At 43.0% G+C, this 13000-nt stretch overlaps 1 protein-coding gene across 2 annotated transcripts in view; it reads left to right on the top strand.

Annotated features, from left to right (window-relative positions):
* LOC148646821 (NLR family CARD domain-containing protein 3-like) overlaps positions 1-13000 on the top strand; it is a 231538-nt gene that overhangs the window by 25666 nt on the left and 192872 nt on the right. Inside the window, exons 3-7 of one of the 2 annotated variants that reach the window (XM_088608953.1) lie at positions 3828-3876; positions 4396-4543; positions 8283-8537; positions 9583-9633; positions 10427-12173. In XM_088608953.1, coding sequence (XP_088465079.1) covers positions 4507-4543; positions 8283-8537; positions 9583-9633; positions 10427-12173 — 2090 coding nt within the window. In that variant the 5' untranslated portion in view covers positions 3828-3876; positions 4396-4506. The remainder of the gene's footprint in view (positions 1-3827; positions 3877-4395; positions 4544-8282; positions 8538-9582; positions 9634-10426; positions 12174-13000) is intronic. The other variant, XM_088608954.1, reaches the window with a different exon arrangement.

Raw genomic sequence — 13000 nt, 5'->3', positions numbered from 1 at the left:
GGAATTGTGCCATGGCTAGACTGGCTACAGTGGCACTAAGCTCCTTTAACAGGTCTTGTGTCAACATTCTGGCCTGTTGCACACAAGCATAAACCCACTGTATAACACCAACAATCATGTCCACTGGTTGGGGAATAAGGTTTAACCTTGTTGCATAGGAAGTTGCCTGTAGGGTTTTCCCTAAGCTTTCCAATTTTTGCTGCTGTCGATACAGTCTGTCACTACCCTCTGGCATCTCTGACACCTGCCTTCTTGGGGCAGTCAGGGTGAGAGTGCCAGTAGCACACAAACCTACCAGAAATAGCAAATGCACAACAGTGGCCGCAGCAATCAGTCCTCCCAAAAGTCTTTTCGGGTGGCTAATCTCAGTCATCTCCTTCTGGGTGACTGTCGCCTTTCTAAGCTGGCGCAGCATGTACATGGTGTCTTTCTCAGTATGTCCTGTGGCATCTTGGGCACCAACATCCTGGAAATCTGGGGAGATCTGACGCAGCTGCTGATGCTGCTCCTCCTTTTCCAGGGCATCTGCTTTTTCAATTTGTTCATGCCTGTGCTCTAGGAACCCTACAGGGGGTGGTGCAGCTGTGGAGCATGCCTGACCCTCGGCTGAGTGGTCATCTGATCTGGGATTGTTATCCCATTCTCACTGTTCAGGTCCACCCTGCACACCTCCTGATTGAGGAATCCCTCTATCGGCATGTTTACAGTCGTTCGCTGGGGGTAGGTGTAGGACACCTGCTCGCTCCCCCCTTCCCTCGCTAGGGGTTCAGGGAGCTGCCCCAGCACTGGGATAGCTAGTTCACTGTCTTTGAACTCACTATCACCCACCAGGCCCATGTCAGTGCAGGCGGGAATTCTGATGCCCCCCTTTTCCATGTTCTGCACTAACAGGCGGGTGGCTTGACCATCCAGCTCCAGTCTGGCTGAACCACTGTTGGTCAGACTCAGACTGACAGACTGAGCTGGTGGCTGTAAGAAAACCAGCTCGGCTTTCATTCCCTGTCCCTTCCTGGGGACTGGGTGTGTTGGAAACCCTGCTGTCGAGGCAGGAACAATCAGGTCAGTCTCACTCACTACCTGGTAGTTGTGAGAAATAATGTTACCTGACTGCAGGTTCCCTGGGTCACAGCAGAGGGAATCGGCATCTGGGATCAGGTGTGTCCACAGCGCAGTAGTCTCAGCATCCAGCTGGACCTCCTGTCTAACCTGTGAATGTTGCACCAGGGGCACCTGGCGGTGGCCCCGTGACAGCTGCTCAAGCAGATCCTCACTAATAGAGGACCTCTCAGGGCTAAGGGTGAGGGCTACATCACCAACCTGCTCTCCTGCCATCTGGATCCCTTCCACCACTGCAGGGTGGTGGTCCTGACCCCTCTTGGGTGCCAGGGTGCACAGGGAAAGCTCCTTTTCATCACCAGGTGGGGAGATCTGTTTCTCTTTAGGGATGTAAAAGGGGTGTGCTTTACCTGGTGGATCAGACGGCTGCTTGGAGCACCGCTCCTGTAGCATGGAGGCTGTTGTGACCTCAGCCGGGACACAACTTCCTTGTATATCCGGGGAACAAGAAAATATTTTTATTTCTCGTTCAGAGGGAACAGAAGGAATCTCCACATAGGCTTCTGTGTTCGGTGGGCACTGTGTGAGCACAGTCTGCCTCTTGGCCCCCCTTTCCTTCTGTACAGAAGGCTTAGGAGCCTTGACCTGTTTCCACACCTTGCCTTTCTGGTGATCCACCAAAGGTTCCTCTCTGAGTCGCATGCCCTTTTCTTTTTCTACCCATTTGAGCTTGCCGTGTGACATCAAACACCTTTCAACCTCAGTGTCAATCAGTGTCTCACTGTGTAAGACATCTCCCATGGCAGCCTTGAGGTAAAAGCTTCCTGCTGTTCCTCTGTTTTTTACCGCCTGCTCTGTGACTTCAGGGGTGGAGTCAGCACTCGCTTGGGAGTGGCTGACCTCATCCAGGCAGGAACCCTTCCACTCAATCAGATAGATTGAGGGAGGGAGAGGGGGCGGGTCTCCGCCTCCTCCAGTGGAGAGTATCAGCTCTCATTCAGCTCTCATTCACGTCTGGCAGCCTTGGGGAGCGGTTGTCCCTGTCCTAATAAAGCTTGTTCATGCCTGGCCAGGCGGGCGGCTACTGAATCCTTTTGTTCAGCCTTTTCTAGCCCTTTCCCTCCCCCGGTGTTCTCATGGCACTTAGGACGCTGGGTGCGGTCCTGTGTGCCTGCTTTGGAACGGAGCTTAGCCAGCTCAGGAGCCTGTGCTCCTTCGAGCAGGAGGGAGTTAACCCTGCTGGCTCTGACGGCGAACACAGTCGCTTTAACAGCTTTTTGCTCAGAGCGACTTTGGACATCATACTCCCAGGCTTTCTGCACGAATCTCTTAATATCAGTCATTTCCATGGTCTGTGCATCTGTATGCATTAAGATCATCTTTCTGACTGACGGGTGGAGATTCGCAATGAATAAACCCTTGAAATGTGTGTTCTCTTCACAACCTTTATCATTTCGCCCTGCAAAATAAGTTCGTCTAAGTCTCTCGTAATATTCGCGAGGGGACTCTGCTCTCTCGTGCTTAATGTTAAGGGCGGCGGCTATCGCGGCAGTCGGGTCAATAAACGCACTGTATTCTTAGATAAGTGCTTGACACAGCTCCTCAAAATCATTACAGACTTCTTTCATCTGCCTAGCCATCCACTCATGTACTTCTCTGCTGGTAGTTTTCCTTACCAGAAACACTTTCTCCTGTTCTGTGGCGTTTGGCAGGTACTGCAGGGTATACCTGAGGTCCTGAATATCTCTCGATATTATTCTCTGACACTGGGGTCAAATCTCTCTATGTCCTTCGCTAGCTCTCTCAGAGAATGGAGATTTATTCTAGCTTCTCCGCTGACGGAGATATGACGGAGATCGTGGTCAGACTTGTTGCTGCTAGAGAGAGTGCTTAATAGCGACTCAAATTCAGACTTTATAGCAGCCATCTTTAAACTTAAAGAGTATTACTTTTAAGTACGAAATCACAGTTTTACCACAGAAAACCACAAGATCAAGTATGCAATCAACCCGGTAGATCGCAAAAGATCACAAAACAAGCACTGCTTAAAGAGCAAGGGGAACTTTTTTCTTTTCAGCTTTCAGCACACTGTATTGTCGTGTATGAAACCCGTGGCATTTTATATTGAATTATTCCGCTTGGTTGACTCATTTCAGTCTTACCAGCCCATGTCAGGGGACAAAACATGGGGACAAAAGAAAACATCTTTAAATCAGCCTGCATGAAAAGCTTCTCTGTGGCTGCACCACAGAGATGAAGAGAGAGATGAGGCCTCATTTGGGAAAGCACAGCAACACTTAATTCTGTCTTATTAATAAGCCTCGCCGCTACACTGTATTTGATGCAATTTAGAAATGGTGTCAAATATATGATGTCAGTCATAGGCACTACCCTTGTGTTTTTACAAACATTCCAATACATTTAGAAAAATCTGCTCAGCATCTACTTTTTCATGCAAAGAGATGTGTTCTATCCAGTGAACTTGATGGATATATTTTATTGCATTACTTTTTGAACTTTTTGTAGCAAGGAGCAGGGCACATGGCATTTAGTTTTGGAGGAGGGAAGACAGAGTTTTAGATCATGAAGGAAATCACATGGAGTTTCAAAAGAGAGAAGGAGTTTCAGGGCATGAAGGAGAATGTCTTATTATGAATGTTGTAGAGGGTCATGGGAAAATAAGGAGAGCTTCATGTGAAACATACACAAATCAAAAGATGAAAGAGGCAAATTAAGGTTTATTTTTTCACTTCTTTTGTTTTGGATTTCAGGCTCAAACTGGGACCTATAGAATTGACCCATGAAAGATGTCAGAAGCAGGTACAGTATTGAACTTATGTTAATCTCAACAGAACCTTCTGTTTTTTACCATTTCTGTAACGCAGGAGACTGCATTGTTAAGTCTGTTGACATTTAACTAATGGATATTCTCCAATGTACAGTATTTACTCACCCTCTACATTAATGCCAGTTTAGTTTTCTTCAGCACTGACTAGTCAGTGAAGGTCCAGTACAGTGAATGTCCCGAGGATATTAACACAGTTAGGGCTGTGTTACAGAAGGGGACTTGGTTCATTTTTCCAGCTTTCTATGGCAGAATATACTGTATACAGGTGCCTGGTTTCAGGGTGTTAACAATAAAACAAAATAAAGCACAGGTCAGTCAGGACATGCATTGTATGGTAATGAATGGGGAATATTATACCAGGACAGTATAAAGAGCCACACATGCTTAGACATATGTGTGAGGGACCACACTATCTCACGGAGAGATACCACTCCGGGCATGCTAGTGAGGGGCAAGAAAGAGAGGAGATTGAAGGCAAATGTTAATTGCAGGAGTGGACTAGTGTCTTAAGGTGCAGCTAGACAGATGTCCATATTGTGCCCAGCTGTGGAGGAGGCAGCTCTAATTCAAAGCAGCGGAGAGTGAAGGGATGCAGGCTGAGAATGGCGCTGTGGACTAGGATGGACAGAAGAGTAAGCCGTATGTATAAATGGTGTGTGGGCTGCTGGCATGGAGTTTGTACACCAGCTTCACATTTATTATTTGTATATTTGCTCCATGAAGCAAAGAACCTTATGCCCGACAAGAGACACAAGCCCACTACCCTGAGATTATGAGTCTCATGGTCTACCAACTGAGCTAGTTGGGACACAATGGTTACAAGGATGTTATAATGGTCAGGCAGCTGCAAATGAAATGCAGTTTTTTTCTTTCTTTTTCAATGGCTTGTGAAATAATTTACCATGTCCTCTTTCAGAGATGTTTGTACAGTAATGTGAAAAAGAAAGTACACCCTCTTTTAAAAAAATTCAATGGTTTTACATATCAGGGTATAAATAACAATCGTCTGGTCCTCACCAACTTTTGTAATTAGACAAATCTAGAATCAGATAACAGACAACTTCATAACAGATTTCACTGTCATTATTTATTCAACAAAAAGTAAGCCAAAATGCAGAAACCATGTGGGAAAAAATAAGTACACCCTTATTGCTTCCATAGGACTTAAGAAAGTAATTAGCAGCCAGTTGCTGCTAATCAAATGCATTTGATTAGTTGATCATCAGGAAGTGTGACCACCTCTATAAAAGCAGCACTTTTAGCAGTTTGGTAGTCTGGAGCATTCAGGTGTGTGTTAACACTATGCCAAGGAACAAATAAATCAACAATGAACTCAAAGAAGCAATTGTTGCTGGACATCAATCTAGGAAGGGTTTTAAGGCCATTTCCAAACAATTTGAAATTCATCATTCTACAGTGAGAAGGATTATTTACAAATGGAGAACATTCAAGACAGTTGCCAATCTTCCCAGGAGTGGGTGTCCCAGCAAATTCACCCCAAGGTCAGACTGTATAATGCTCAGAGAAATCACAAAGAACCCAAGAGTTAAATCTAGGGATCTACAGCCCTTGGTTAACATGTTAAATGTTAAAGTTCATGTATGATCAGAAAAAGACTGAACAAGTATGGCTTTTGTGGAAGTTTAGCCAGGAGAAAGCTCCTTCTCTCCAAACAGAACATTGCACCATGGCTTAGATTTGCAAAGTTGCATCTGAACAAACCACAAGATTTCTGGAACAATGTATTTTGGACAGACGAGACCAAAGTGAGGATGTTTGGTCATTATGCACAGCGCCATGTTTGGCGAAAACCAAACACAGCGTCTCACCACCAGCACCTCATACGAACCGTCAAGTACGGTGGTGGAGGGGTGATGATTTGGGCTTGTTTTGCAGCACAGGACCTTGGCACTTTGCAGTCATCGAGTCGACCATGAGCACCTCCTTATGCCAAATTAATCTAGAGACAATTGTGAGGCCATCTGTCCGACAGCTAAAGCTTGGGCGAAATTGAGCCATGCAACAGAACAATGATCCCAAGCACACCAGCAAATCTACAACTGAATGGCTGAAAAAGAAAATAATAGATAGATACTTTATTGATCCCGTGAGGGAAATTGCAGTGCAACAGCAGTTTTACACAGACAACACAGCCACAGTGTAACGAATGATACAATAATAATAATAGTACAATACATACAATACAATCAGTACAGTGAGGGGTGCACTAAAAGAGTTACTCACATTCCGGACACACAAAGAACAAACTAAAACAGAACAGCACGCGAAAAAATCGTATCACACATATGAATATAATTATAGATGTAAATATAGATATAGATATAAATATAAATGTATTGCACGGGTCCCTGGCATATATTGTAATACGAGAAAAGTTGTAAACGAGTTGTAAACGAGAAAAGAAAAGAAAGAGAACAGATGTAGCAGTAGATGTGTAGATGCTTTCAGTCCAGAAACAGGTCACTGTCAATGTTGCCTCTGCCCAGACGCAAGGTGGATGCATTGTACAGTCTCATGGCAGAAGGCAAGAATGACCTCCTGTAGCGCTCCCTGTCGCACCGTGGATGAATCAGTCCATTGCTGAACATGCTCTTCATTTCCACAAGCATGTCACAGAGGGGATGGGAGACATTGTCTATGATGGCCTCTAGTTTGGACACCATTCTCCTCTCAGCCACTACCTCCAAGGGGTCCAGGTCAGACCCAATGACAGAGCTTGCTCTCCTGATGAGCTTGTTCAGCCTTTTAGAATCCACTGCTCTAATCCCAGTGCCCCAGCATACCACTGCGTAGAAAATGGCGCTCGCTACCACCGACTGATAGAACATATGTAGCATCTTACTACATACATTGAAGGACTTGAGCCTCCTCTGTCCCTTCTTATAGATGGCCTCAATGTTCTTGGACCATTCCAGTCTATCGTCGATGTGCACTCCCAGGTACTTAAACCAGCAAGTCCACCATCTCCACGCCACTCTCGTGGATGTAGACAGGAGTAGGTTTGACCTTTTTCCCCCTGAAATCTACCACCAGTTCCTTTGTCTTTGTTACATTCAGTTCCAAGTGGTTCACCCCACAGCACTCCACAAAGCTGCTGACCAGTCCTCTGTACTCCTCCTCCTGCTCACCATTGATACATTCCACAATTGCAGAGTCATCTGAGAACTTCTGCAGGTGGCATGACTTTGAGTTGTACTTAAAGTCCGAAGTATAGAGGGTGAAGAGGAATGGAGAAAGAACTGTCCCTTGAGGTGCCCCTGTGTTACTCACTACCTGTTCAGACACACAGTTCTGAAGTCTCACAGACTGTGGTCTGCCTGTCAGGTAGTCAGTGATCCACGAGGTCATGGAAGCATCGACTTGCATCTCCTCCAGTTTCCTCCTTAGAAGTAAGGGCTGGATGGTATTGAAGGCACTGGAGAAGTTGAAAAACATGATCCTTACAGTGTTGCTAGCCCTGTCCAGGTCCAGGTCTACATGCTGCCCTTTGCAGCATGTAGATGATCACATCCTCCACACCAACACTGGGCTGGTAGGCGAACTGTAGGGTGTTCAGTGATGAGCTGACCAGGGGTCTCAGGTGGGATAAGACCAGCCACTCTAGTGTCTTCATGACGTGAGAAGTCAGTGCAACTGATCTGTAGTCGTTGAGGACAGAGGGGCGCCCTTTCTTTGGTACCGGGACCAGGCATGATATCTTCCAGAGCACCGGGACTCTCTCCAAGCGCAGGCTCAGGTTGAACAGTCGCTTTCAGTGCTACAGGTGTTAGTGGTTAATGGTTAATAATCAAGGTATTGGAATAGCCAAGTCAAAGTCCAGACCTCAACCCCATTGAGATGCTGTAGCAGGACCTTAAGAGAGCTGTGCATAAACGAATGCCCTCAAACATCAATGAACGGAAGCAATGTTGTAAAGAAGAGTGGGACAAAATTCCTCCAAAATTATGTGAGAGACTGATAAACTCATACTGAAAACAATTACTTCAAGTTATGGCAGCTAAAGGTGGTTCTACAAGCTACTTAGTTTTCGCACATGGCTTCTGCATGTTGGCTTATTTTTTGTTAAATAAAAAATGACATAGTGGAATCTGTTATGTGTTGTTTGTTACCTGTTAGATTTACCTAATTTTAGAGGACCAGATAATTTTTTATGTCCTGATATATGAAACCATAGAATTGAAAGAGGGTGTACTTTTTTTCACATGACTGTATGTGCGACTGTTAAAGGATCATGTTGCACTATCCAAAGAACAACAAACGTTTTTTCTGCTTTCACATTCTTCTTTAACTCTACACTTCTCCTCACCCATGTTCACTTTCCTGTCTCTGTCTCTTACTCTTTCTCCCTGCTGTTCAGCCCAAGGTGTTGAGTTTGTGGATAATCACAGGGCCACTCTCATTCAGAGGGTGAACCCAGTTGACCCCATAGCAGATGAACTGCTCTCAGAAAAGATGATCCATCAGGAGAGCTACAGCAGGGTCCATGCTGCTACAACCCCTCAGGACAAAATGAGAGAGCTGTATAAAGTCCTGGATTCTGGGGGAACAACAGTGAAAAACAAGTTCTACACAATTCTGCAAAAGAACCACAGACCTCTTGTCGAAGACTTGGGTAAGAGCACCATTCTCATTCATACTCACTCTTTTCTCTTGTTTTTTAATTCTATCCTTGCTTCTCACAATGTCATCTGTCATCATATAAAAATTCATTAGCACATAGCAAAAATGACAAACTTCACTTCCTTGCTTACTTGTATATAGTATGTAGTGTATATAGTGATTACCTGTGGATTTTACTGAATATACTACAATCACTAACAACTATTCTTGTGTTGATATTTACTTGTATTTTAAAAGAACTTATTGTCATTATGCATAGACCTTATACAAGGTGGAACAACTATAGACAATGAGTCTCACTCATTCTCTAACTGGAAGACTCTACATGACTTAAACCAGCAAGAAAACGGATAAAGAGAAGGGAATAACAAATTCTGTTTAGCAAAAAACACAGCAAACCAAACTATGGACTTATAAAAGCCCAAGGGGCAGAGGCCTTTATAAATTAGTGTGAACTGTGTGGAGGCTTTTATTTTAGAGCAGGTAAGCAGCTTAGCTGTTGATAATGAGGGACTTGGGAAGAGGTCTAGTAAGTAGCTCTAAGAGGAGCTTAGGCTTTTGTTTGCTTTTGAATATTTCTTTCTTTTCACTTTAAATACAATATTTTTTACCTTATAGCTGTTTGTGTTTGTTTTGCTTATTTAGATCTTATTATACTTAAATATATAATTATTTATATGTTACTTGTATATAATATGTAGTGTATATAGTGATTAATTGTGCATTTTACTGAATATACTACAATGTCTAACAACTATTCTTGTGTAAATATTTACTTTTTATTTTGAAACAACTTACTATCATTATACATAGACCTTATACAAGGTGGCACAACTATATAATTTATATACTCACATATCACAATGATTAGACCTATTCAATTAAGAGAAACACATAGTGTGATGTAAGAGTAAGTGAGCTCTAGATAACATGAATATGAATGGGTTTGATCAAAAGCAGTCATAGTCAAGAGTGAACAACCAGTCACTATTACTTTAACAGAACAGGGAGAGAAAACTGTCTTTGTATTGTTACAGCTTCTTCACCAGAATGCCAACAGGTTCCAGGTTCTCAAACACATGATACAGGTTGGTCAAATATTTTACATTTTCAGTGTGAATTTTTCTTTCTTCCAAGTGCTGTTTAATCCAGTGTTATTTCACTAAACCACACAGAGTAGAGCTCCTGTGATCACCTGGGAATGGGCTCTGAACACCTTCAACCTTCAAGAATGGAGGTTGATCATGACGCTCTGCTGGATAGGTCACTGATGAGAGTCTCAGCTCAGTAAAACGCTGGAAACTGGTGTAAGATAGAGCCCAGGGCTGGTCACTGGCTTTACTAAGTCAGATAATGGGTTTCTGTTCAATATAACATTTAAAGAATGTACAGAAGGAAATCAGAAAGAAAGCCAGTCTCACTCATTCTCTAACTGTAAGACTCTACATTACTTAAACCAGCAAGCAAACAGATAAAGGGAAGGGAATAACAAATTCTGTTTAGCAAAAAACACAGCAAACCAAACTATGAACTTATAAAAATCCAAGAGGCAGAGGCCTCTATAAAAAAGTGTGAACTGTGTGTAGGCTTTTGTTTTATAGCCGGTATGCAGCTTAGCTGTTGATAGTGAGGGACTTGGGAAGAGGTCTAGTAAGTAGCTCTAAGGGGAGCTTAGGCTTTCTTTTGCTGTTTAATTTTAATTTTTCACTTTAAATACAATATTTTTTAACTTATGGCTGTTTTGTGTTTTACTTATTTATATACATCAACCTGCTTAAAACAGGTGTGATGTGTGTCCTTCTTGGACACTAATTCTACAGACATATTACACTGTCAGGATTTCTCTTGCAGTCTGACTGTCCCTTTACTATCATGTTTTAGGGTGGCTGCAGACACTGAAAAACAAACACAAGGAAGCTCTGATGAGGAAGTTTGAAGTTGTGTCTGAGGGAATTGCTAAGCCAGGAGAGCAGACCCTACTCGATGACATCTTTACACATGTGTGGATAACTGAGGGCATATGTGTTGAGGTGAATCATGGACATGAGGTCAGACAGATAGAAACTGTCTCCAAAAGCAAAAAAACAGAGATCCACTCCATCAAGTGCAGCGATATTTTCAAGCCACTGCCAGAACAGACCAGACCCATCAGGACTGTACTGATGAAGGGAGTCGCTGGCATCGGGAAAACATTCTCTGTGCAGAAATTCATTCTTGACTGGGCTACTGGAAAAGACAACCAGGACTTTGACTTTATATTTTTTCTTCCATTCCGTGAATTAAACTTGATCAAATCAGAAAAGAGTTTACAGGAACTGGTCCAGCGTTTCTATCCAGAGATAAATTCCTCTAAAGTTTTAGATTGCCACAAAGCTCTGTTCATCTTTGATGGTCTTGATGAAAGCAGACATCCTTTGAAATTTGAAGAAAATGAGATCTGGTCTGATGTGAAAAACCCGACATCAGTGGACGTGTTGTTAACAAACCTCATCAAGAGGAACTTTCCTGTTAATTCTTCCATCTGGATCACTTCCAGACCAGCTGCAGCAGGTCTGATCCCTCCAGAGCTCATCGACAGGGTGACAGAGGTCCAGGGGTTTGAAGACCAGCAGAAGGAAGAGTACATCAGAAAGAAGTGTAAGAACAGAGCTCTGGCAGACAGAATTATTTCACATATAAAGACACTGAGGAGTCTTTACATTTTGTGCTATGTTCCTGTTTTCTGCTGGATTGTAGTTACTGTTCTGGAGCACACATTGGAAGAGAACAGTGGGGAGAGTCCAACAACACTGACAGATTTCTATACAAACTTCCTGCTTGCCTTACTGACAGCAAAGAAACAGAAGGAAAAGAAAGAAACTGTCCTCAAAACAAATCAAAAAGTAATTCTGAAGCTGGGAAAGCTGGCATTTGAAAGTCTGGAGAAAAACATCATAGTGTTTTATGAAAAAGATCTGAAAAAATATGGCATTGATCTCAACAGCTCTTCCCTTTACTCAGGGGTTTGGATGGAAATATTTAAACAAGATTCAGTCTTATTTCTGGAAAAGGTGTACTGTTTTGTACACCTGACTGTCCAGGAGTATTTTGCAGCTCTCTATGTTTTAGGTTCCCATAAAAACAAAAATATTAACCCACTGGAGGAACAAAACCCACCAGCTTCCACACTGTTCCACTTGAATAAAGTTGCACTTGGAAGAGCCATCCAGAGCAAGACTGGTCATCTTGATCTGTTTGTCCGATTCCTTTTGGGGATGTTAATGAAGAACAACCAGGAGCTTTTGAGGGGATTCCTGTCACACACACAAGATCATTCCAGTGACATCCAGAAAACAGCAGGATTCATCAAGGAACTCATTAGAGAAACTTCCTCTCCTGAAAGATGCATGAACCTTTTCCACTGCCTGAGTGAACTGAAGGACAAGTCTTTAATGAACGAGTTCAATGTGACTCTGGATAAAGTAAAACATTCAGGACAAAGCCTCTCACCTTCCCAGTGTTCAGCACTCGCCTATTTCTCACTGCTGTCTGAGAAAGAGATTGATGTCTTCAACATGAGAGAATATGCTACATCAGAGGAGTGTGTACGGAGATTGCTACCTGTGGTAAAGAAAACAAAAACCCTTTGGTAAGTACCTCAGATTTCCTTCACATACAGTACAAGGGCCAAACTGTCCCTGTGAGGTCTACTGGCTGGTACTCAGTAAACAAATATATTAATCTCGTGCTCTAGCACACTTTTTATTTTTCAACATTAAATCCCATAATGAACTACTTTAACTTTTTTTAAATTAGTTATTATTGATTCTACAGTGTAAAACGAAAATATAAAGCTACTGGCAGTTTGCCAAGTGAAAAGCCCACAATTCGAACTTCAGACACTCCAGCTGCAGGTGTCGGCCCAACAGCTCACCACAAGCCTGACTCCACTCAATTGGCTTGCAACCTGGAGCTCACAGTCAGAGACATGGCGGTTAGTGTCTCAGCGCTGAAGCAGCTCAGATTCAACAGCTGTCAAGGCTAAGGTGACAGAGCTACAGAACTGTAATAGAAGACATAGGCTACGGATCGTGGACTTGTCTGAATCAATCAGGGGGTCTCATGTTACTATTCCTTCTCTGAGTTTTTTCTCTTTTTTTTGGAGCTTCTGGGGAAAGATCTACTTGAGCCCCCCGCTCTCATGTGCACAGTCCAGGGCCTCGCCCTGTCATCATGTGCTTTCACCTGTATGAAGTGAGGGAATCGGTGCTGATTTTTTCAGTTTACTTTATTGTCTAGTTTTTTAGTTATGTGGATATTGTTCATTACATTATGTCACTCTCCTTCACTGGCTAGTGTATTTTATATTATACCTTATACTGAATTGCAATTAATCAAATTAATACAGTCAACTTTGTGAGCTGGAATGTTGAAGGCTTAAATCATCCAGTAAAATTATTTAAGAATAAATGACAA

Source organism: Lepisosteus platostomus, chromosome 16 (assembly GCF_059453375.1).
Source record: "Lepisosteus platostomus isolate fLepPlt1 chromosome 16, fLepPlt1.hap1, whole genome shotgun sequence".
NCBI lineage: Eukaryota > Metazoa > Chordata > Actinopteri > Semionotiformes > Lepisosteidae > Lepisosteus > Lepisosteus platostomus.
The sequence above is the reverse complement of the archived record's forward strand: the minus strand, read 5'-3'. Positions and strand labels throughout refer to the sequence as shown.